The sequence below is a fragment of the Rattus norvegicus genome, chromosome 9, assembly GCF_021556685.1.
Source record: "Rattus norvegicus strain SHRSP/BbbUtx chromosome 9, alternate assembly SHRSP_T2T, whole genome shotgun sequence".
Classification (NCBI taxonomy): Eukaryota; Metazoa; Chordata; class Mammalia; order Rodentia; family Muridae; genus Rattus; species Rattus norvegicus.
The window spans coordinates 54,878,665-54,901,334 of record NC_141542.1 but is presented as its reverse complement, the minus strand read 5'-3'; the positions used below and the strand labels follow the sequence as shown (position 1 = coordinate 54,901,334).

Below are 22,670 nucleotides of genomic sequence, written 5' to 3'. Positions count from 1 at the left end.
GGAATTAATTAATTAATCAATTAATTAATAATTTTATTCAGGGACAAAGCAAGTACCCAACATTCTTTCCAACCATAATTTTAGTTTGATAAATCTTAATTTCTTAAAATAAAACAAAACCAAAAATATGGTGTAATTTTTGTTAACTTTAGTGTTCACAAAATTCACTGGTAAACCTCTTTATCTTCTTAAATAGGTTCCATTTCTTTTTTTTTTTTTTTTTTTTTTTTTTGAGCTGAGGACCGAACCCAGGGCCTTGCGCTTGTTAGGCAAGCGCTCTACCACTGAGCTAAATCCCCAACCCTGGTTCCATTTCTTTAAAAATTTAAATTTCTTTTCTATTTTTGGCATACATACTCTTGCCATTTATATTACTCATCAGTTTTTTTTCCCAGTGGGTCCAAAACTTATTTTAAATTATTAAATCACATGAAAATTGCCATTTCCACAAAGCAAGTACAGAGATTTCGCTGCGGATGATGAAAATGGGGGATTGTATAAACATTTGGAGGAGTCTTCGTGTTTATTAAAAGTTTGAACTATTTCCAGGACATAGAAATAGGAAAAAATTCTAAGGATGTTCAAAAGACGTCTAGAAAGTTCTTGGCTTTTTAGATCAAATATGATGTGGGGAGCTCCTTGGTATGGAAAGTAGATTCAGAAGCAGGGGGCCACTCAGACGAGGCTTACCTGGAGCCTTTCCTCACCATAGAGTTTGGACTGAGAGCAGCGTTCAGGTCAGAAACTAAAGTGTGGGTTTTTTTCTATGCTGATTTTCTAAAAGCACTGTTCTGGCATTTAGACTCCATGTCTTTTAGTCTTGGGCATTTCCTTGGTCTTCATCTTGGTGACCTTCCATGCCATTTGAGGTACATGCTATGTGCTTCGTGCATTGTCTCGGTTTCATAGAGTCTTCTGTTTCCTTCAGATTAGCCTGAGATTACGTGGTTTTGGCAGGAGCACCATGTAATGAGTCTTGTTCTCGGTGGCTCTCGGGAGGTGCTGGTACCAGCCCTGTGATTGCTGATGTGAACTGTGGCCGCTCCCTTAAAGGGATGTCTGCCAAGTTTCTCCACTCTCAAATTAGCATTTTTCCTGTGTAAAATGAGTACTTGGTGGGGAGATACTTTGAGATGATGTAAATACCTCACTCCTTACCAGACTCGTACCTGGTAGTTACAGTATTGCCTGACTCAGTTGCTATCCTCTGCTGTTGGACATCCCTCCCTCCGAATGTCAGTAACTGGCATTCTCCTGTAAGAGCCTCAGCCCCTCATCTGAGCCGCTGTAGTCTATTACTGGTATGAACCCCTCGATTCTAATTTTATTCAATGGGGTCATAATCTGTTACCATCAGTAGTTGAGTTTTGTTACTTAAGTTACCCCATGTAGCTAGTGAGAATTTCTTATGTAACTTGTATCTTTTTGTCAATGTCCGGTCTGTTTTGTCTCTCAGGGGAAAAAAAAGTATTATTGTGTGTATGTGTGGGCAGTGTCTGGGCTAGCTTGCCTATGGAAAGCAGAAGACAACTTTGGGGAGTTGGTTCTTTCCTTCTGCCATTACTTGGGTTCTGGGACTTGAACTTGGATCCATCTCCATGATTGGACAGTAGGTGCCTTTATCCACTGAGCTACACCACTAGCTTTTTTTGTGTGATTTAATATTATTACCTTGAAGTTATTTTTCTCCAATAAGTTCTAGTTCTTTGGAGTGCCAGCGGTATTCAGAAACCAATGTATAGGCACTGCCTGGGTCTTAAAGGGTGGGACACTTCTCTGCTTGTGTATGTGGAGAGTGGCCAACCTGTGGGTTTGGACAATTCTGTGTCTGATCCTGTTTGTCTACTGTCCCCAGACTCAGGGACCCACACATCTGTACCCTTAGGATAGGATCTGATATCAGACCACACTCTCCATATTGTTTTCCAGACAGTTTAAAAAGTGCTATTGTTGCAGATAAATTTCAGAATGCATGTAAGCCTTCCTTCCCCAGTTGTTGTTTTGAAAAGTGTTGACTCACATTGTTATTTAGGTTAGAGGGAAATTGTTTTACAAGCCTGGGTGTTCCCATTCAGGAATAAGAGGTGATATCTGTCTTTCCTCTAACCCCCCAATTGCCGTCAGTATTAGTTGTTCATAAATCTTGCCTCCTGTGATAATCATTACACATTATTGTTTCCAGTTCTGTTTTGAGCTGGAGTCCTGCTCTGGTGGCAGGCTGGTCTTGCATTCCTGGCCTCCAGTGAACATCCTGCTTCGGTCTTCTGAGAAGCTGGGAGCTTAGCTCCCATCACCATGTTTAGCTCTTTCTAGTTTTGTGTTTATAAACGGTGTCTTGGCATTTGTTTTCTTAGGAGTTTACATAGAGTGGTGCCTACGCAAGGAATGCAGACTATGGGTGAACTATGTCACTTCATTCACGTCAGTAAACGGGACACAGTGTCATCCTGAACTTTCTTAGAATCCTTTCCTGGGCACAGTACTATCTGATTTCTGTCCTCCTGCAGCAGACTTGGGAAGGGGATACAGTGGGCTTACTTGGCTTTGCCTCGTGGTGTTAGAAGTGTGGGGGGAGAGGTTGCCGGGGGAACTCGTGCCGGCTAATTACTGTCACAGGCTTCTGGAGAGTTTGCTGTGTGCACCTGAAGAAGGAACAGTAAGCAGTGCCTTCCCTAGTCTTAGCCCCAGCTTTACAGAATGTGTCTTCCTCGTCCTCATCCTCGTCCTCGTCCTCGTCCTCGTCCTCGTCCTCGTCCTCGTCCTTTTATGCATGATATTGTATATCCTTTTTACTCCTCCCACCTCTTTCTTGAAGTTCCTCTTGTGTCAGCCTCAACTCCCTCTAAAATTCATGACATCCTCTTCTCTAACATGGTTACATATAAAATATATATATATGTATATATATACATACATACATACATACATACATACATGTTTATATATATGATCATGCAGTCTGCTGAGTCCATTTGCTGTTGCTCATATGTAAATGTTTGGGGGTCTCTGCGACCACAATGGTCAGTGGAGTAACCTTTTGAGGGAGTCAAGAAGGCTATCCAATTCGACCTGACACAGGTGGTATTGGTACAAACCCGTGCACATTGGTACATCAGCTGGTAGTGTTATGTAGGTTTCATTTAGACGGCCATATAATTGAGATTTCACGGGGACAAACCTCCATGTCACATCTAAAAGACAGTAGCAGCAGGCTCCGTGGTCTGCTGGTCTTAACCGTCGTTTTGACCTCCTTCCCTGTTGTCATTGTCCTTTGTATTTTGAGCATGTTTGACTGCAATAGTATCATTCTGTTACCACAAGAAGCTTCTTGGATGAGGCGTGAGAGGGACAGTTAGAAATCCTATTGCTTTGGGAAGGCAGCAGTAATGGCTTCTCCTCTAGGCTCCATGCCTATCCTCCTACTGTAAGCTGGGAGAGGGTATTATTTAATTTTAAATACGTATACTAAAGACAAAGCATACTAACTGTATCAGTGAGGGTTTTACTGCTGTGAACAGACACCGTGACCAGTGCAAGTCTTATAAGGACAACATTTCATTGGGGAAGGCTTACAGGTTCAGAGGTTCAGTCCATTATCATCAAGGCAGGAGCATGACAGTGTCCAGGCAGGCATGGTGCAGGAGGAGCTGAGGGTTCTATGTCTTCATCTGAAGGCTGCTAGGGGAATACTGACTTCCAGGCAACTAGGGCTACGGTAGGAAAGTCCACATCCACAGTGACACACCTACTCCAACAAGGCCATACCTCCTAATAGTGCCCAAGCATATACAAACAATCACACTAATGGTTTCCTTTTTTTGTTTGTTTTTCTTGTAGAAAAATTAATTGCTTACCAACGAGAATTCCTCGCTTTAAAAGAACGTCTTCGAGTGGCCGAACATAGGATATCTCAGCGCTCCTCTGAGCTAAACACCATTGTCCAACAGTTCCGCCGAGCTGGAGCGGAGACTAATGGAAGTAAGGCTGGTCTGAGTACGTTCTCAGGTACTTAAAGAGGTGCACGTGTTCAAGGGTCCGCCTGGAGCGGTACCTGCGAGTTTCGTGAGTGGTTTACCAGCCAGCATGCGTTCCCCTTTTCAGAAAGAAAGACCAAACTTGCCATTCTGGTGGATTATAATTGCATCTTTATTAATTGCTGGATTTGATTTTGACAGCGTGTGCTGATACATTTCAGCTGCACATACATTTTATCAGTAGAGGCGAAGAAGAACCTGTATCATTTGAAAGCGTTCATATGGGATTAAATTTTAACTTTTGAGCCAGCAAAATGGCTCAGTGGGTAAAAGAAGCTTGATGCCAAGTCTAACAGCCCTGGTTCAATTCCCAGGTCCCACATGGTGTACAGGGTAAATCAGTTCCCACATTGTCCTGTGACCTACAAACATATACACACATACACAGGAATAAATGTTGTAAAGTAAATACATTTTAACTTTTATTTCAGCATGCTTATGATATAACCAATGCTTGACTTTAGATGGCCCCTGGGGAATCTGTGAGCTGCTCAAACGATCCTTGTTCTTGCATCTGAATGATAACTGGGAGGAAAGCTGAGTAAGGGCAAACCTGGAGAGTGTCTGAGCACTCCCTTCCTGGGCCTTTTGGGCTTTGGTGCTCCTGCCTCTGCTGATGGACTTCTTCCCTGTTTTTATACCAGTGCGGGGGCTCCAGGGCTTTCTACATCCGTGCTTTAGACTCAGCTTCACGTTCTCTGCACAGAGCCCGACAGGCATGCCTTTATCTTAGTATCAACACCTGCCCTTATTGTTACGGTTCTGTGTTTCTCCCTCTCCTGCTGAGAACACTGGTGTATTTTGTCACAGTGTAGCATTTAAAATTACAGAATGATACAACTAAAAGGAAATCACCTAGTGATTGCTGTTCTCCTTTTCTTGTTTCCTTCTCCTCTTTTTAAAACAAATACTTCTTGAAATTATACTATTGAGCATTTTTACCTTATCATTTTACCTTTTTTGGTTTTTGAGACAGTGACTAGATTCTTGCTATGTGGACCAGACTGCCTTGAATTCACAGATCCACTTCCCTCAGGCTCTAGGAGGCTGGGATAAAAGGTGCACACTGAAATGTCTGGCATCACTATTCCTCAAAATGCTATTAAAAATTTATTTTAATGGTGGAAGATTTTACTCTATGGCAGAGACTGGTCAAGAAGTAACTATGTAGCCCAGGCTGGCCTCAGACTTGTGAGCCTCCTGATTCAGCCTTCCGAGTGCTTAGGACTGACCGTGTGCACTCCCCACACCGACTAAAATACTTTCCTAGCTAATGTGCTAATCATAGACCGCAGCAAATGAAGCATTCCTTCTATAATTAGCAAATGGATGTTTTCCTGGGTCACTTTTACCCTTCCAAATCACAGCTCTGTGAGCAACGTTTTCTGCATAGCTTTCGCTTGCGTTTCTGGCAGCCCTGGTGATCTTCATTAGATTATGGTTTGATGGCAGGCGGTTTTCAAACACACCATTTCTGGAACAAGACAGAAAGCAATTAGGTATTTGTGGAATGAGTGAAAGCTAAAATCGAGAGGAAATGACTGAGTCACAGGACAGACTGCGTTGGGGCCCTTGACTCTGCTGAGTCTCTAGGACAGTCATCACACTCTGACTGACATTTAGATCCTTCAAGCTGCTGCTGACTGCTTGGGTGGAATAAGATTCTTTACACATGGGATTCAAGTTTAATTTTATGTATGATATATGATATATTTTTGTGGGTTTGATATGGGTGTTTTTGTCTGCATTATACCTGTGTACCACATGTGAAAGGTACCCAAGGAAGCCAGAAGGAGGGGGAGGGTATTGGATCACCTGGGACAGGAGTTACAGTTGGCTGTGAGCCGGGACCTCTGAAAGAGGTCACCACTGAGCCCATCTCTCCAACCCCCACATCATATCTTTAATGGCATTGTGACCACAAGTCCATCATGCTGATTGCCTTGTTTAGAAATGAAATTTCAGTTGGATGAAAATTTACAGCAGTATCATCTAATAAACAGAAATTTTTACTCCAAAGCCTGTTCAGTGACTCATGGGCTCGTCCAGATGAAACCAAAACCACTTTTAGATTGACGCGTGCTGAGCGTTCCCAACTTCTAAGTCTTTTCAATGCTTATTTTAAGGAAACATATCTTCTGTATAAAAGTTTGATGTAATGTTAATACACTGAAAGTTAGACAGGACAGCGGCACGTGCCTGGGATGGAAGAATGTGGCTTCATGGCAGAAACCCACGTGGGCTAGGCTATGTTTCAGCAACCTGTGATTAAGGAAACAAAAAAAAAAAGACAGGAAAGTGAAATTGAGTGGTGGCCAGCGTGCTTGTTGCTGACTTCCTTTGTAGAAAGCATATTCAGAGCCTGCCTGGTTGTATTTCTCTGTGTTTGTTCTCAGCTAACTTTCAAAAGAGAGACTCCGGAAGGTAAGGGGTTCTGGCCACTTACTTGTCTTTTCTGTGTTTCAGATAATACCATAAAGCTTCTAAAAGAGTTGACAAGCAAAAAATCACTTCAAGTGCCAAGTATTTATTATCATTTGCCTCATCTATTGCAAAATGAAAGAAGCCTTCAGCCCGCCGTACAGATTGGCAGTGGAAGAACGGGAGGTGTGTTCACTGTGTGCCTGCTATCTGAATGGTGACTCGGAGGGTTTGGTTGACCACTAGGAAGATGTCTAGCAGGACAAAGGAGTAGAATTAAGAATATATTTAATAGCCGGGGCTGGGGATTTAGCTCAGTGGTAGAGCGCTTACCTAGGAAGCGCAAGGCCCTGGGTTTGGCCCCCAGCTCCGGAAAAAAAAAAAAGAATATATTTAATATATAAATATTAATGTAATTAATATATTAAAACCAAATTAAATAAATTAAATGTAAATTAAAATATAATCCAATTAGTATTAATATTAACACATTAATATAAATATATTTTAAATATCCATATTTAAGCCATTGTATTAATAATGTAATTGTTGGTATTGTTAAATTATAACATATTAAATTGTAATTATTAAATCATGATATGTAATTTATTAATATAAAATATTTTTATATTTATATATTAAGTATATGTATTTAGTGTCTGCGCAGCAGCTTGGGGCTCAGTGTAATCTGCTTATTGAAAGGGTATGGGGATTGGGGATTTAGCTCAGCGGTAGAGCGCTTGCCTAGCAAGCGCAAGTGCCTGGGTTCGGTCCCCAGCTCCGGAAAAAAAAAAAGAAAAAAAAAAAAAAGGAAGGGTATGGGCATCTCTTCCATATATCAAAACGGGATCGGCGAGCATGTAGTTTAGGGGAAAAAAACTTTGAACCTTTGTCCACTTTCTATTTTAAAAACGGGGAGGTAGAGAGATGACCCCCATGTCTCATTCCAGCATTAATGGCTCTTCCCAAGCCTGCCGAGGGGTTTAAGCTGGACCTGCTTTCCCCTAGACACATGGGGCAGACTGTTGTTTTGCTCTCATGAGCTTCCCACAGGGTAACACTTGCTGTGGTTTTTCCTACCAAGTCACTCCTTGAATTCCCCTCCTAGGACCCTCATATTTCTAGTCCTTCACTGCTATGTGACTTTACAATTTTCAACTGAATTGAACTCGGACATTTTAGGTTGACTTTTTCTTCACAGATTTAAAATGTAGGGGCCAAAATATTATAATCAATGAAACAATAATTCTAGAAGTTCTTCCTCCTTCATCACTGGGGATTTTGTTTTTAAATGAGGTTTCACTATGTAGCCCAAGCTTCCCTGGAACACAAGCTCCTTCCCCCTCACCTCACTGAGTAGCTGGGATTTCAGGTGTGCGCCATGCTGCTGGTTTGAATTTCATTTTTGTGTTAATGTTTTTTCAGATTTATTTTATGTGTTGAACCATGTCCCGTATGATAGCAGGATTGCCACCTTCAGACCTAAGAAAAGAGCATTGGCTCCCCTGGACCTGGGATTAGATGTGGTTGTGAGCCACAATGTGGGCACTGGGAATAGAACCCAGGTCCTCTGCAAGAGCAGCAGGTGCTCCTAGTGGCTGAGCCATCTCCCCAGCCCTTGAGTTGCTTTAGTTGGCTTTTCCTTTGTGCAGTTCTCATGTTTGTACCCAGGGCCCACATCTCTGAGGAATATTTGACTCAGTGGGAACCTCAAGCATCTTTCTCTTCATCTCTTGTCATTTGAGCTGTTATTACGTTATTAGTTACTGTGTTACTGTGTTACTGTGTTACTGTGTTACTGTGTTACTATGTTTCTAAGCCTCTGCATCCATCTTCCTTTGGTTCTTCCATCTTTATGTTTTATAAATAATTTACAATGACGTATGATCTTCCTATAAAAGTTGTTCGTCTTATGCTAGCCCATTCAGATGAACTCTTTATTATTAATTCAATAACTATTTATTGAGGCAAGGGATCCATCCTTCAGGGGCTGAATATAGAAGATCTGATATGTATAGAACACTGTTAGCTACTTTCTTTAGAACTTCAACTGCTAATTACTTGTAAAAGGTAACATTGATCTCTCCCTTTAATAGCCATTCTGGGTAAGGTTCCATAGCCAATTTAGGCTGCATTTTCATTAATGAGAGTAACAAATGAAAAGAAGATTGTGTTTTTAAAAGTCTTTTAGCACCTGAGAGGCAGAGGCAGGAGATGTTCATGAGTTCCAGGCCAAGCAGGACTCCACAGAGGGATTGATGTCCCCTCAACTCAGTCCCCCCAAGTCATTTGGAATGTTGAAGATCTCTAGCAGGTTCTTTTTTTTTCTTTTTTCTTTCTTTTTTTCGGAGCGGGTGACTGAACCCAGGACCTTGCGCTTGCTAGGCAAGCGCTCTACCACTGAGCTAAATCCCCAACCCCATTCTAGCAAGTTCTTATCTAGTTCTTTTTTGGTTTGATGGCTGACATGCTGTATTCCTTTCAAACACTTACTTAATTTCATTCATTTTATCCATTATAAACACTGCAAGATCTTGACCATCTAGTTTTTACTAGTCCACACTCTTAATAAAGTGGGTTCTGTTTTTAATATGTAGAAAAAGCAGTCAGTCAGCTTGAAGTATGGGGAAAATCCTTACTTAATTTTAAAAAAAAAACTCTCCTAAATCTTTAGACAATCCTTAGTGGTTCTAGAGCTAAGTAAGAACCCTTAGGATGTCCTTAAAGAAAAAAAAGCCATTGACCTCTGCTTAGAAAAACATACATTAGAAACATTATTTTGCGCATGGTTTCTGGGATTCATGTTTTGTGGAAGCCCGGAACCTATGTAGTGTGTAGGGATTTTGCATCTAGAACGTCCATTGTCTAGATCCAAGCAGAGCTGCTGCTGCTAGAGGGTCTGTTTTTCAGTAGTCAGTCTGGTTAATCCCAGAGCAGCAGCAAAGCCATCCTCAGGCTTGGGAGAGGGACAGTGCTTCAGGTGTTGGCTGGTCCGAAGAGACAGGCTGGGATTCCGAAGTTCAGAAACAGCTCTCACACACAGCCCCTGGGTCCTCCCACACACCAGTGAGGTAGCCAGGCACAGCCAACCCAGATGGCAAAGCAGAGGCATCTGCCAGTACGGCATGACCAGTAATAAGAAGGCCTGTAACTTGGCCATCTATAAAACTGAACTGGTGGAGCAAATGGCATGATTTATTTTGGAGGGATGGGCAAGGAAATCACACCCATAAAACAGCACCTAACTGCTAGGAGAGATCAATTAGAAGTGCTTGCTTTTCACATTAGTAGTTACGGTTGGAACTCAGATATGCCGTATATGAGTCAATCCAAAAGCTGGGTCAAGAGTGTAGGTGCTCCCAAGTACTCAGGAGGCTGAAGGGGGAAACTTGAGGTCACAGCCACTCTGGGTAACAGCCTTGGGTTCAAGACCAATCTGAGCAACTTAGAAGAGTCTGTTCCAAAGCAGAAGTGAGGAGGGAACTGAGTGGCTCAATCAGTGGCAGGGAACTTGCCCTGGGTTTCACCCCTAGCTCTTTTATGTATCCACTTGAGACATCAGGTGGGTTTTGGAGGATTTGGAGGATTTTTGAGCACACAAGGACTGACGGGGCTGGGCTCCAGGGAATGACCATAGAGACTTCTAAGATTCCAGATGGAGTAACTGAACAGAGGCAGACAGTTTGCTGAGGCCCAGGAGAGTTCTGCAGCATTGTTTAAGATTTATTTGTATTGTCGGGGCTGGGGATTTAGCTCAGTGGTAGAGCGCTTACCTAGGAAGCGCAAGGCCCTGGGTTCAGTCCCCAGCTCCGAAAAAAAAAAAAAAGATTTATTTGTATTGTCTTTTAACTATGGAACTCATGTGTCTGATTAGGTGGTGTCTGTGTGTGAGTGTAGTGCCCAGGGAGGTCAGAAGTGTCAGATCCCCTGGAGTTATAAGCCATTGTGAGCCACAATGTGGGTGCTGGGAACCAAACTCAGGTCCTCTGCAGAACCTGTACTTAGTACTAACCATCGAGCCATCTCTGGAGCTTGGAGCATTGGTCTTCAAGAGAAGAGAATGTGTTAAATTTGGACAAGTTAAGTTTTGAGGAAGCTTTGAGCTGCTGACACAGGGACATGCCAAGCAGGGAGTTAGAGCTGGGACTCACAGGGGAAGTCATGTTAGGTTTGACTCTGCGAGTCATGATGGGTAAGTGGCTGAAGTAATGTGTCTAAGTGAGATCATCCAGGGCTCGAGTTCACCAGCAGCTAATGCCCAGTGAAAGAGGAAGCTAAAGCTAGGAGGAGGAGGAGAGGCAGAGGAATGAGGAGCAACTGACCAACCTCACATCTGAAGGAAACAAAGGCTAGACTAACAGTGAATGCCAAAAGCAGGGTGTGACGTAGCGCTAACAGAAGGTAGACAAAGATCGGGGATGCTACATTTAGAGAGTTTCTAGGTTTTTTTCTGGTTTACAGTAAGTAAGTTCTAGAATTGGGGTGTGACTTCCCCAATGGAAACCTCGGGATGAGTGTCTCCTCCACTCAGAATCGAACTCTGTTCGATTGTCTGTTCCGCTCAACTCCATGGCGGACTCTCCCCTCGGAGGCTCGTTCTGCCTTAGGGCTGTTCTGTTCCTGGCGAATCTTGATTACGTCAAGATTGTTCTGTCTTCAGCAACCTCCTGCTGCCGCTTCCTCTTCTGGAATGTTCTTTCTCAGTTCTCCTACGTCTCGAGAAAGTGCAGGCATCATTTAGGTTGCTTGCTGTTTTATGCCTGACCCCTGGAACGCTGTCTCTTATCAATAGGTGCAGAACAAGTAGAGTACATCTGAGAGGCACTGGCGACTGTCTCTAAAGTGAAAGAGAGGGATCTTAGGGGCAGTTCCTTCCACCACTCTTCCTCAGCATCCTCAGCTACAGAACAGGAAGATAGAGCTCATGCGTGGCCTCTAAACTGCCTTCTGGCCTCGGAATCCTAAGCATTTCTTGGCATCTCCAGGAAGCTGTTCTATGATTAAGATTCCCTTTTGTTTTGTTTGAGACAGGGACTCTCTATGTAGCTTTGGCTTCTCTGGAGCCAGGCTGGCCTCCAACTCAACGAGCTCTGCCTGCCTCTGCCTCCCAAGCACTGGGTGGGCTTAAAGGCGTGCGCCGTCATGTCTGGTTTCAGGTTATTTTTAACACTTGCTGCGGTGTATATACATAGTGCCTAGAATATTAATGCTTTTATGGTTTTAAGATAAAAGAGTACTTTAAAAGGACTTCGAAATAAAATCAGTTTGGTGGCATGATATATGGAATCCTCAAAATCACTGAGGCAGATTAAATTGTGTGGTGAAATGAGGGTAATGAGCCCGGGTGTTTTGTGGCTTGTCCCCAGATTTCCTATTTGCCCAAGGCCTCTTCCTGGTTCTCTCGGGCTTCTGAGACGCAAGATATCCACTCACAAGATGTCTCAGGGTTTCTAAGCCTGGCCTGTAGGGTACCGAGCTGCAGCAGTTGGCTTGGCATGGTCTTTTATTAGCACCAGTTAGTTGCTGTGTGGTTTGCACACGCCCCTGGCCTAGCCACATGGCAGAGAATTATGGTGTTATAGGAATTATTCCTTGTCATTTCTTCTCTCTAAAATCGAACCCCTCAATTACCCCTATAAAGTTGTCTGTATCGTTGTGATAAAGTCTTTTCTTATTATTATAAGATCTCCTCACATAATTACTGTATTTTTTTTCCTGCAGTTTCAATAGTCATGGGGATTCCTACTGTGAAGAGAGAAGTTAAATCTTACCTCATAGAGACCCTTCACTCCCTTATTGATAATCTGTATCCTGAAGAGAAGCTGGACTGTGTTATAGTTGTCTTCATAGGAGAGGTAATCGCTTGTTATTTCTTTCACCTTGTGTGACCCGAGGGTTAAGAGACTCACCAAATATCCGCATGTGTTTCTATAAGCATTTAAGCCAGTGGTTCTCAACCTGTGGGTTGTGGCCCTATGGGGGTGGAAGATCTGATACATCCTGCGTATCAGATATTGACGTCACGATTCATAACAGTAGCAAACTTAGAGTTACGGAATAGCAATGTGGGGGTCACCACCACATGAAGAAGTGTAGTGAAGGGTCACACATTAGGAAGGTTGAGAACCAGTGTAGAGGATCAGTTTGTTCCCCCTTGGTTTTTAGAATGTTGAAGCGCTGGGCACAGAACTTAGGGTACAGAGCCCTTCTGTGGCACTGGTGAGATCCGGGGTCAGTCCTTAACCTTCTCCCTTACATGGGAAGGATTTTAGGTTGCATTGCCAGTTCAGGACCCCAAGTCCCACTGCTTCAGAGCTCATTTCCTATCAAATGAATATGGTCTCAGCAACAAACACATACGGACCACTAAGTTCAGTCATGAAACATATAACGAACTTGCCTGCTCTTCATATAAGTAGGAACATTAGTTTTCAGAAAGTTAATTCTTCCTATGGCTTGTATACACATATACCAGACAGTTGTTTTGTCTTATGTTGTTGAATAGTGAATGTTTTTTTCATGCGAGGGGTGGTGGCGGTAGTGATGGTGGAATAAAGACTTTAAAAAATTAAAGGTACCAACATCATTTTGTTTTCTGGCTTCCAAGTATTCTGCAGTCTTGTTTCAGAGTCATTTTGTTTTTCCTTCAATTTATGATCCATGGGTAAGTTGTTTGAGTTCCTGCAGTGATCAGCGACAACATTAAGTATTCGTGTAAATGAAGTGCTGTGTAGCTGTATGGTTACTGGCTTGACACTATTTTCTAAATGAAGTTCAGCGTCGAAACACATCAAAATATTCATATGTGACCAGCAGGCTCTGCAAGAGTTGAGCTACTTCCTCTTCCTACAGTCTGTGGAAGAGCTTGTTTCTTTTTTTTCCCAGGTGATATTAGTCTATACACATGGGACGATGAAACCTCAAGCTAGATCATATTGGTTTGTGGCCATATCTGGGCCGGACTGTCTTGATTGGTGTTGATGTGGGGTGGCCAAGCCCACTGTGAGTGGCACCATCCCTACGCAGGTGGTCCTGGGTTGTATAAGAAATCTTGAGCATGAGTCAGAGAGCAAAGCAGCAAGCAGTTCTGACCTCCCTCAGTGATGTGCTGTGACCTGGAAACATATGCCAAATAAGCCCTCCCTTGAGTTGCTTTTGGTAAGAGTGGGATTTTTTTGTTTTTTGTTTTTTTTCAAGATGGGTTTTTTTGTTGTAGCTCTGGCTATTCTGGGACTCACTCTGTAGACCAGGCTGGCCTGAACTCAGATTCAGACTGCCTGCTTCTGCCCTCTAGGTGCTGGGATTAAAGGTGTGGGCCACCACTGCCTGGCTGTCAGATTCTTTTTTAATTACAACAATAGAAAAGCAAACTACGGCATTTTGTTTTTCAATTTGATGGGTAAAAAGTAACAATTTGGCCCTTGCCAAAATAGCTCAGTGTGGAAACTGTTGGGCGGGAAAGTAATTCTTGCTCTTGTTTAATTGGATTTCTCCACGGCATGGAACTAAATGCTGGTTTGTGTGACTCCTGACCATTTGCATTTGTAATTGCTTTTATAAACTTTGCTCATTTTTTAATGCTTTGGTTTGCAAGAAGTTTTCATACATGAGGAACAGACTTCCCTTTGAAGTAGTTTGTCCAATTTGCTACTTGTATTAATGTTATTATGATTCTTTTTCCTTTTAAGTTACCTCTTTTCAAATTTTAAGCAACCAAACCTGCCAATCATATATATATGTCTGCCCCGAGGGTGGGCCTCTCCTACGCAAAGCAGTTGAGCAGTGACTATGAATATTGAAGTATGCTCTTGGTTCAGCACTGTGCGATTAAAACCAAATTTCAGCATAGACGTTTGCAAGTTCAGAAATATATTTAAGCAGATAAACACTTACATAAAACCCCTCAGTGTGCATTAATGAAACAAGAACTATGTCTTGGGATATAATCAAACTATTAGTAACTAGCACGTTCCTTGAGCACTGGGATTATGGGTGATCCTACTTGCTACCAGAAAGGATTCTATAAAGTTAGAATTAATCTATAATGAGAATATTAATCTTAATGGGGAAAGGCTTAAGACTAAAAGGATCATCTTTATACACTTGAACAATAGTTTAGAGATGAGTGTAAATAGGTGTTTGAGTCTCCCTTTGTCACTGCTGTTTAGCTGCTCATTGAGGCAACGTCTCTGTGTTTGTGATCAGAGGACCTGCGTTCAGGGGTACATCTTGCCTCTTGAGGAAGTTGTTTCCTTGTCCTGATCCTCCACTCCCTTCAGCTCATGCAGTAATCGTTCTTTTGCCCCTTAGTGCTCAGCACTCCTTCAGGGAGTCACTGTGAGCATTCATGGGGAGAAGCTGGGGACTGGCCAGGCCAAGCTGTGTCAACAGTGTTCCTGTTTCCAAAAGGCTCTCTGTTGGACGGCAGGGTTTGTCCATGTTTCCCCATAGAATATCAATTCAGAAAGTCCATCCTGAACAGAAGACTCTGAATGTTTCTCTGGATTCAGCCACCAGGCAGTTTAAAGTCATTGCTGAGTCTGAGTCTCGATGAGTCAGTTAGGAGTGTTTCCCTAGGCATTCATCAGGCACCAGTAACAGCGTCTTCGGTGGCCTTGAGCATGATTTGTGCACAGGATGATTGGGGTTCTCCAGACTCCTCAGCATCTGTCTTCTACTTGATAACATCATAGGAATGTCTAGTGAGCACTGTAGGGGTCTGAATATGAATGGTTCCCATAGTGTTTGAAGGCTTAGTCACCAGTGAGTGGCACTATTTAAAAGGATTAGAAGGATTAAGAGGTGTGGCTTTGTTGGAGGAAGTGTGTCACTGGGGGTGGGTTTTAAGGTTTCAAAGTCCCATGCCAAACCCAGAGTCTCTCCCTTTTGCCCGTGGATCAGGATATAGTTCTAAGGTCTGTTCTCATGCCTCTATGTTCCTGCCGTGATGATAGGGGACTGAACCTCTGAAACTGTAAGCCAGCTCCTGTGCAGTGCTTTCTCCTATAATAATTGGCCTTGGTCATGGTGTTTCCTCACAGTAATAGAACAGGGACTAAGACAGGCAACTCTTAATTTGTCAGAACTTAGTGAACCTTGTCTCCTTAAGCTCTTGCAGATCTCCACATGCTCCCGGGAGTTCTCTGTTCAGTGCTAATCCTGTGCCCAGTGTCTCGTACAGATCTGTGTGTCCTCCCTTCTGTGTGTGTTACTCCAAAGTCTGCCTCTTCCTTTCCACTCCCTTCTTCCTCCACCCCAGCTGATCACCTTCTGTGAGGCAACTGCTGGTCTCCCAGTTACATACATTAGTGATAGCACTAATGGGCAAATATGAAAAAAAATTTTTTTTCAGGCAAATCAGGGATTTCTACAAAGGCATGACTATCTCTAGCTTATATATATATATATATATATATATATATATATATATATATATATATATATATATATATGAGGAGAGAATAAGAATGAAAAGATTCTGGAGATGCTGGACATGTTTGTGCATGCCTATAAACTCAGACCTGAGGAGACTGAGACAGGAGGATCGCTGGAAGTTCAGAGCTAGCCAGGTCTACAAAAGACTGTTTTTTTGAAGTATTGGTTTGTAAAGAGAACGTGTAGGTCACCATGGATCGTCTCTGCTTCTCTAATGTCGCCTTTTCTTCTTTGTATTTTTATTTACTTATTTATTACTTAGCTTTCATTTTAAAATTTAAAGTATTCACTTCTGTTTCTTAAATCATTTTTGAGTTTTGAGAATCCCTCTCTCCTCCCAATGTCACTCATATACCCTTTCTTACATTCTTTCAAATTCACGGCCTTGTGTTTCATTAATTGTTATATATACACATGTGTTCTATAGGTTGCGTGTACCCCGGATACATAAATACAGCCTGCTTAGTGTGTATAATGTCACTCAGGTGTGTTTTCAGGGCTGACCATGTGGTATTAGATGTCATATCTGTGTGCTTTTCCCTGGGGCAGATCGTTTTCTCAGGACCTCAGCCTTCCTCAGTGGCCTGCAGCTCTTGGTGCAAGGTGAAAGCCTGAGGGCCGTCCCCATCCACCTCTGTTGTTGCTCAGGCTTAGGCGGCCATGCTGATGAGACTTTGTGAGTGTGGTTTCTGACGTTCTTAGGAGACACGACCTCAGAGTAAACTCCATTTCTCTACCTCTTATCCTTCCATTCCTCTCAAAAAGATCCCTGAGCTTTCGGAACAGGAGTTGTATCGTAGACAGGCTGGGCTCCACACTTCTGCGCATCGATGGATGTGGTTTTCTGTAATGTCGATGTGGTTTTCTCCGTCCGTTGCAAAGAGAAGCTTCCGGGATGTGAGGACTACTCTTATCTGGCTAGACCCCAGGGAAAGATCAAAGTATTTTTATGTGTATGGATGCTTTGCTCGCGTCTGTGCGTCTGTGTCTTGGTGCTGCATGCACACCTGCTATCAGTGGAGGCCAGGAGAGGGAGTTGGATCCCACAGGAGTGGAGTTAACAGACAGTTATGAGCTGCCATCTGGGTACTGGGTCCTTTAAAAGAGCAACCAGTGCCCCTAAGCACCCATTCAACTCTCCAGCCTTTTTTTTTTTTTTTTTTTTTTTTTTTTTTTTTGAGAGGACCAAAAGATGTTTATCTCTGGGAGAGCAATCCTTAGCTACTCTTTTGTCCTTTGTTTCTCTCGGTTCAGAACTTCAGAAGGGTTAGAGAGAGGGATGGGCTCTAGTTGTTCTGAGAGGTTCTTTGTGTGACCTAAGTGGTTGGACCATTCTCGGGGTTTTTTGTGTGTTTGTTGTTGTTAAAGTTTAGTTATAGTATTTAGAGTTACCCTCTGACCTCCCAACACACACCATGGCATGTCCCCCTCTCTCCAAGTAAATACATACATATTAAAAATGAAGTATAAGGGAATGGGGCTCAGACAGACATTCTGGGGACAGACTGTATCTTAGATGCCATTGACTTGCCTTTATTCACTGCTCTGTGATGCCTGACTTCACTGTGCCATTTTGTGCATCTTCCCAGTCTGGTTCCTCAACCCAACCCCAGCTGTGTGCTTTCACCCCAGCCAGCTTTCAGTAGCTCTGTTGTTTTTGGTGTTGTTGGCTATTGTCTTAGGGTCTTCTTGCTGGGAGCAGACACCATGACCAAGGCAAGTCTTATAAGGACAACATTTAACTGGGGCTGGCTTACAGGCTCAGAGGTTCAGTCCATTATCACCAAGGCAGGAGCATGGCAGCATCCAGGCAGGCATGGTGCAGGAGGAGCTGAGAGTTCTACCTCTTGTCCTGAAGGCAGCAAGGAGAAGACTGGCTTCCAGGCAGCTAGGATGAGGGTTTGAAAGCCCACACCCACAGTGACACACCCACTCCAACAAGGCCACACCTCCTAATAGTGTCACTCCCTGGGCCAAGCATATATAAATCAATCACCAATATTCCTGCAGTTTCTGCTGGTTGCAGCTAAGATCCTATCTGATGGGACTGTATCTTTTTTTAAAAAACAAAAATTAAAACGAAAATACTTGAATTTTATAGACTGTCATCAAACAGAACAGGCAGTTGGCGGTGTGGTTGCCTGGCTGTGTTGGCAGTTAGATGATCTTTTAGTGGATTAGAAAGTGCATGGATTTTTGAGGCAGTATCAGGCACAATTCAGCCTGCATGACTGACAGGCAGGGACGTTGGGGATAACTATAATGATTGCCAAGACTTCAGAAAGACCTATTTGGGCTGAGAGGAGAATTAAGTATCTTCGCTAATGTTTTTAATTCTTCTCTCACAGTTTTATTTTATAAATGACAATATTACATCATTTGGAATGTAGGTTCTTTCAAAGCTTATTTTAATGGTCAGTTATCCAGCTAAAATTTTAGTTAATTAAATTAATGAATGTAGTTAATGTCTTGAGATAGTGTCTCCCTATGTAGCCCTAGCTGACCTGGAACTCACTATATAAACCAGGCTGGCTCAAACTCAGAGATCCACCCACCTCTGCCTTCCCAATCCTGAGATTTTAGAGGCCTATGCTGCCATACGGGGCTTCAGCCTGAATTCTTGAATTCGCTGGCACATTTATTAGTGTTTCAGGGGCAGGGTTGAGTGAGTTCAGCCTCACTGGATAGCAACATTGTGACTTGTGCTCTCTTTTGACTTGTCTAGTATCTGTCACACTTGATTCTCTTCCTTCCTGAATCACTTCAAAATGTGCTTATCTCTGAGCTTGAGTTGAAAAGATTTTTTTTTCTCTTTCCAGATGAATGTGTGCCTGGTCTCTCTTGTCCTTCCCTCCCCTCCTTCCCCCTCCCCCTCTCTCTGACTGGGGGTTGGATTCAGGGCCTCAGGCTTGCTAGGAGGAGTAGTAAGTATGACCAGCTTTTTAACTTTTTTTTTTTTTTTTTGGTTCTTTTTCTGGGGACCGAACCCAGGGCCTTGCGCTTCCTAGGTAAGCGCTCTACCACTGAGCTAAATCCCCAGCCCCATGACCAGCTTTTTAAAGGAAACCCTTTAGTTTGAAAGAGGTGCCTGGCAGGTCTTGAGCCAGTGATCCTTTTGCACCAGCTTGACAGATGGCTGGACCCACAGGTGCGCATTAGTACCTGCCCTTCCCCATTCCAGCTGTCGTCTCTCCTCCTCTTATTTTTACAGAGCTGGTGGGGGCAGGGATGGGGGCGGGGCTAAGTAGCATCTTCCAGCTTTAAAAGGATTTGTTTATCATTGTGCGGTCTGTTTGTTCTGCTTTGTGTGTGGTGTGTGTGTGTGTGTGTGTGTGTGTGTGTGTGTGTGTGTGTGTGTGTGTGTGTGTGTTTTATTTTTCTGCTTCTGGAGAAAAGTTTTATATATACACATACCTTGGCAACATTGTATTGAGCCCTTTGTGGATCTTTCTGGTTTCCTAGGTGGTCATCGGAGAGTTTGCTACTAGGGAATACCTTGCCTAGTGCATTCCACGGTACTAACACACAGGCTTCCGTGTCTGTTACCGGATTAATCTGCTTCCAGGGCTGCCCTTTGGCTGTAGGGTGAGATGTCTGTGGGAAGCTGCTTGATGCAGGCCCTGCCCTGTTTGGTTTGCTGGCCTTTCTGCACGGGGCCTGATGTATTCCGACCCCTCCTTCTCCTCTTCCCATTCATTCTGTTTGGGCTTCGTGCTGCATTTTGGAGCTAAATCTCAGGCCAGCGCTTCACTGCCTCCTGTAGGTTTGCATGCATTGATGACCCACAGTCCTGTCCTACAGTTTTGGTCTCCCCAGGATTGCTCTGGACGTTTGAAGCCCTTTGTGTTTCCAAACACCTTTAGAGTCATTGCAGTGGCTTCTCAGTGGCAACATCTTCAGTTGAGTGTGGTTTTTTTCCTTTGTTCTTTTCCTTAAGTTAATGGGCAAGTCATGGCAAGTTTCTTTTCCTTCCTCCTGTCCCTTTCTACCCCTCCCTCTGTCTTCTGTCTTCTCTTCATAAGTTCGTTGATTGACTCTACTCAGAAACCTTTTTTTTTTTTGTATTATTTTTTGTTTCTGTATTTGTATTTTTTTGTATTAGTTTGTATTCTACTTGCTTTTTTATGAGTCATCAGGGGTATGGGTTTTTAGGCTACTAGCTGACGGGGGATAAAGATGTGTTCTAGACATCTAGGCAATGATTATATTATTTTAATTACTACTACAAAAACAAACTTGCCAACTTTCCTTCAGCCAGAAAACTCTTCTTGTTTGTCCCCTATGGTTACTGAGACCAAGCCACACTTGCTAGCCTGAGAATTTCAGTTGTTAATATTTCAAAATGAAGCTTGTGGTTCTTGGGTCTGCGTCCACGCCGCCTTGCGAGCCTGAGAATTTCAGTTGTTAATATTTCAAAATGAAGCTTGTGGTTCTTGGTTCTGCGTCTCACTGATAATGGTGTGTGACTTCCAGGAAGGAACGTGGGAGATGCTGCTGAGTCTCTTATCCAGGCCAAAGCTTTGTGAGGTCCATCTTTCCCGTTAGATACTCGCTTTGTGAGTGTGTATTTGGTGAGGGAGTTGTCTGTGTAAAACCTTTCCTCTCCTAGAGTACGTATTGCCAGCCTCCACTATGGTTCTCACTGAGAATATGTTTCTCAGACTCTTTCTCTTAAAGATATATTTATTATCTATAAGTACCCTGTAGCTGTCTTCAGACACACCAGAAGGGGGCATCAGATCTTATTACAGATGGTTGTGAGCCACCTTGTGGTTGCTGGGATTTGAACTCAGGACCTCTGGAGGAATAGTCGGTGTTCTTAACCGCTGAGCCATCTCTCCAGCCCCAGACTCTCTCTTGCTGAACGAGTGTTTATTGAAGTACCACTGCGAAGCAGGTGCTGAGGAGGATGACAGATAAATTCTCCAAACTGAAGTTCGTACAAGAGTATCTCTTTCTGTAACATTGGCGCTCTGTTTTGGAGGGGAGATTAATTTTTAGTTTGATGTACAGATTGCTGAGCGGTCTATGCAGTGCTATTCAAAGCTATAAGCTCCCTCTTAGTACCACACTAGCTGTATCTCAAGTTTTTTTGTTTTTGTTTTGTTTTGTTTTTTTTAAGCTTAGAGGGAGGAAGGATATGAATGAACAGGAATGGCAGTGTGCACACATGTGTGGTACTGCAGAGGCCAGAAGTGGCAGATCACCCCAGAGCTGGAGTTATAGGTGGTTGATATGAGCTGTCTGGTATAGGTGCTGGGAACTGAACTCAGGTTCCCTGTAAGAGCAGTCGGTGCTCTTAACTGCTGAGCCATCTCCCCAGCCCCTACACTCCATGCCCCTTTGTTTTTTCATTCAGATCAAAATACTTTCTAAGTTCCTACAGAATTGTTTTCCTTGACCCCCATGGGTTATATAGAAATGTTTTTACATCCTTACCTATTTGAGAATTTCTTACAATCCGCACTGTTAACTGATCTCCATTTCAACCCCATTGTAGTCAGAGAACACCATTTATATGGTGTTGGCCCTTCCAACCTTCTCAGTACTTGTTTATTGGCTACTGTGCTCTGTGTGTGCCCAGAGGATCCTGCGTGCTCATGTGACATATTTTCATAGAGATGTTTAGTAGATTAAGTTGGTAAAATTACTAGAGTTTAGGGTTAAAGTCCTGGCTCCAGAGTCCCAGTGGGCTAGCCTCGGCTACAAATCCAGATGATCATTGATGGGCTAGCCTCAGCCATGCCTCCAGATTATCATTGATGAGAGCAGAGAAAGGATGTGGCCATGTAGGGCAGCACAATTTGAAGGGCTTTAGAACACCAAGTCTGTCTCCAGGGGCTGACAGAACTCGGAGATGTGGTAGAGAAGAGAAACCGAAGAGGCTCTGGAGTTTGCTTGACTGACTGACAGGAAATCTGGGTCAGGCCAGTGCTCTGAGATCTGTGTCTCAGTTCTGAATCTGTAAGGCATTCAGGAGAAACTGCCATCTCTGTCATCAGTTGAGGGGGCAGTTTGGTTTCTAGATGTGATTGTTCCTGCTATGGGGTTCAGCCTCAGAATCTGAAGTAATTGCCTCCAATAGAGGGGTGATTTGCCCTGTGGTGAGGGGGAGTTTCAGTCCAGTCATAAAGATACTCGTTGATCAGCTCTGTGGCCTCTGGTGTCAAATGTAGCTGCTAAGAGGAGGAGTCTGGAGGAAACGTAGTTAAAGCAGCAAAATTGAGGGAGAATGGGGCAGGTGGGGAGGGAGTCCATATCCGGAGCTCATATAGTGTGGAGCTCTGCTCTGTTTCTGTGCCAATCTAGTCAGCTGTTCTGGATTTTTTTTAAAGATTTATTTATTTTATGTATATGAGTACACTATAGCTGTCTTCAGACACACCAGGTCCCATTACAGATGGTTGTGAGCCACCATGTGGTTGCTGGGAATTGAACTCAGAACCTTTGGAAGAGCAGCCAGTGCTCTTTACTGCTGAGCCATCTCTCCAGCCTCTGTTCTAGATTTTAAACTGTGTATGACCATACTGGGGCATCTGTAGTATCTTGGCCTGTTAAACCCCTAAGGTATTTATATACACGTTAGTTATAAATCATATAAATGTTGACTGGGAAAACGTATTTATTTCATATCCCCTTGGAGCTCGGTCATGATCCTTGAAGAAGTGATCGTGGTGGGTTCATCAGGGAGTAAAATGCAACCTTTCCATTGAAATCTCTGGAGATGATGCAGCTCGTTTGCGTAGCGTGGCAGATGTTTGCTCCTTGGAAGGTGAATGG

The 22,670-nt window shown here is 43.3% G+C and overlaps 1 protein-coding gene and 1 long non-coding RNA gene across 19 annotated transcripts in view; one reads left to right on the top strand and one right to left on the bottom strand.

Moving 5' to 3' along the window:
- The window catches only part of Mgat4a (alpha-1,3-mannosyl-glycoprotein 4-beta-N-acetylglucosaminyltransferase A), a 93,499-nt gene that overhangs the window by 34,851 nt on the left and 35,978 nt on the right, over positions 1 to 22,670 (top strand). For 9 of the 18 annotated variants that reach the window (XM_087567056.1, XM_087567051.1, XM_087567066.1 and 6 more), the window contains exons 3-5: positions 3,838 to 4,005; positions 6,501 to 6,641; positions 12,177 to 12,310. In XM_087567056.1, coding sequence (XP_087423182.1) covers positions 3,838 to 4,005; positions 6,501 to 6,641; positions 12,177 to 12,310 — 443 coding nt within the window. The remainder of the gene's footprint in view (positions 1 to 3,837; positions 4,006 to 6,500; positions 6,642 to 12,176; positions 12,311 to 22,670) is intronic. The other 9 variants (XM_087567062.1, XM_087567059.1, XM_087567064.1 and 6 more) reach the window with 2 other exon arrangements.
- LOC120094669 (uncharacterized) overlaps positions 4,127 to 22,670 on the bottom strand; it is a 28,711-nt gene continuing 10,167 nt past the window's right edge. Inside the window, exons 2-3 of the long non-coding RNA XR_015629475.1 lie at positions 6,234 to 6,296; positions 4,127 to 5,508 (exon numbers count right to left, since the gene is read on the bottom strand). This is a non-coding gene — a long non-coding RNA (uncharacterized LOC120094669). The remainder of the gene's footprint in view (positions 5,509 to 6,233; positions 6,297 to 22,670) is intronic.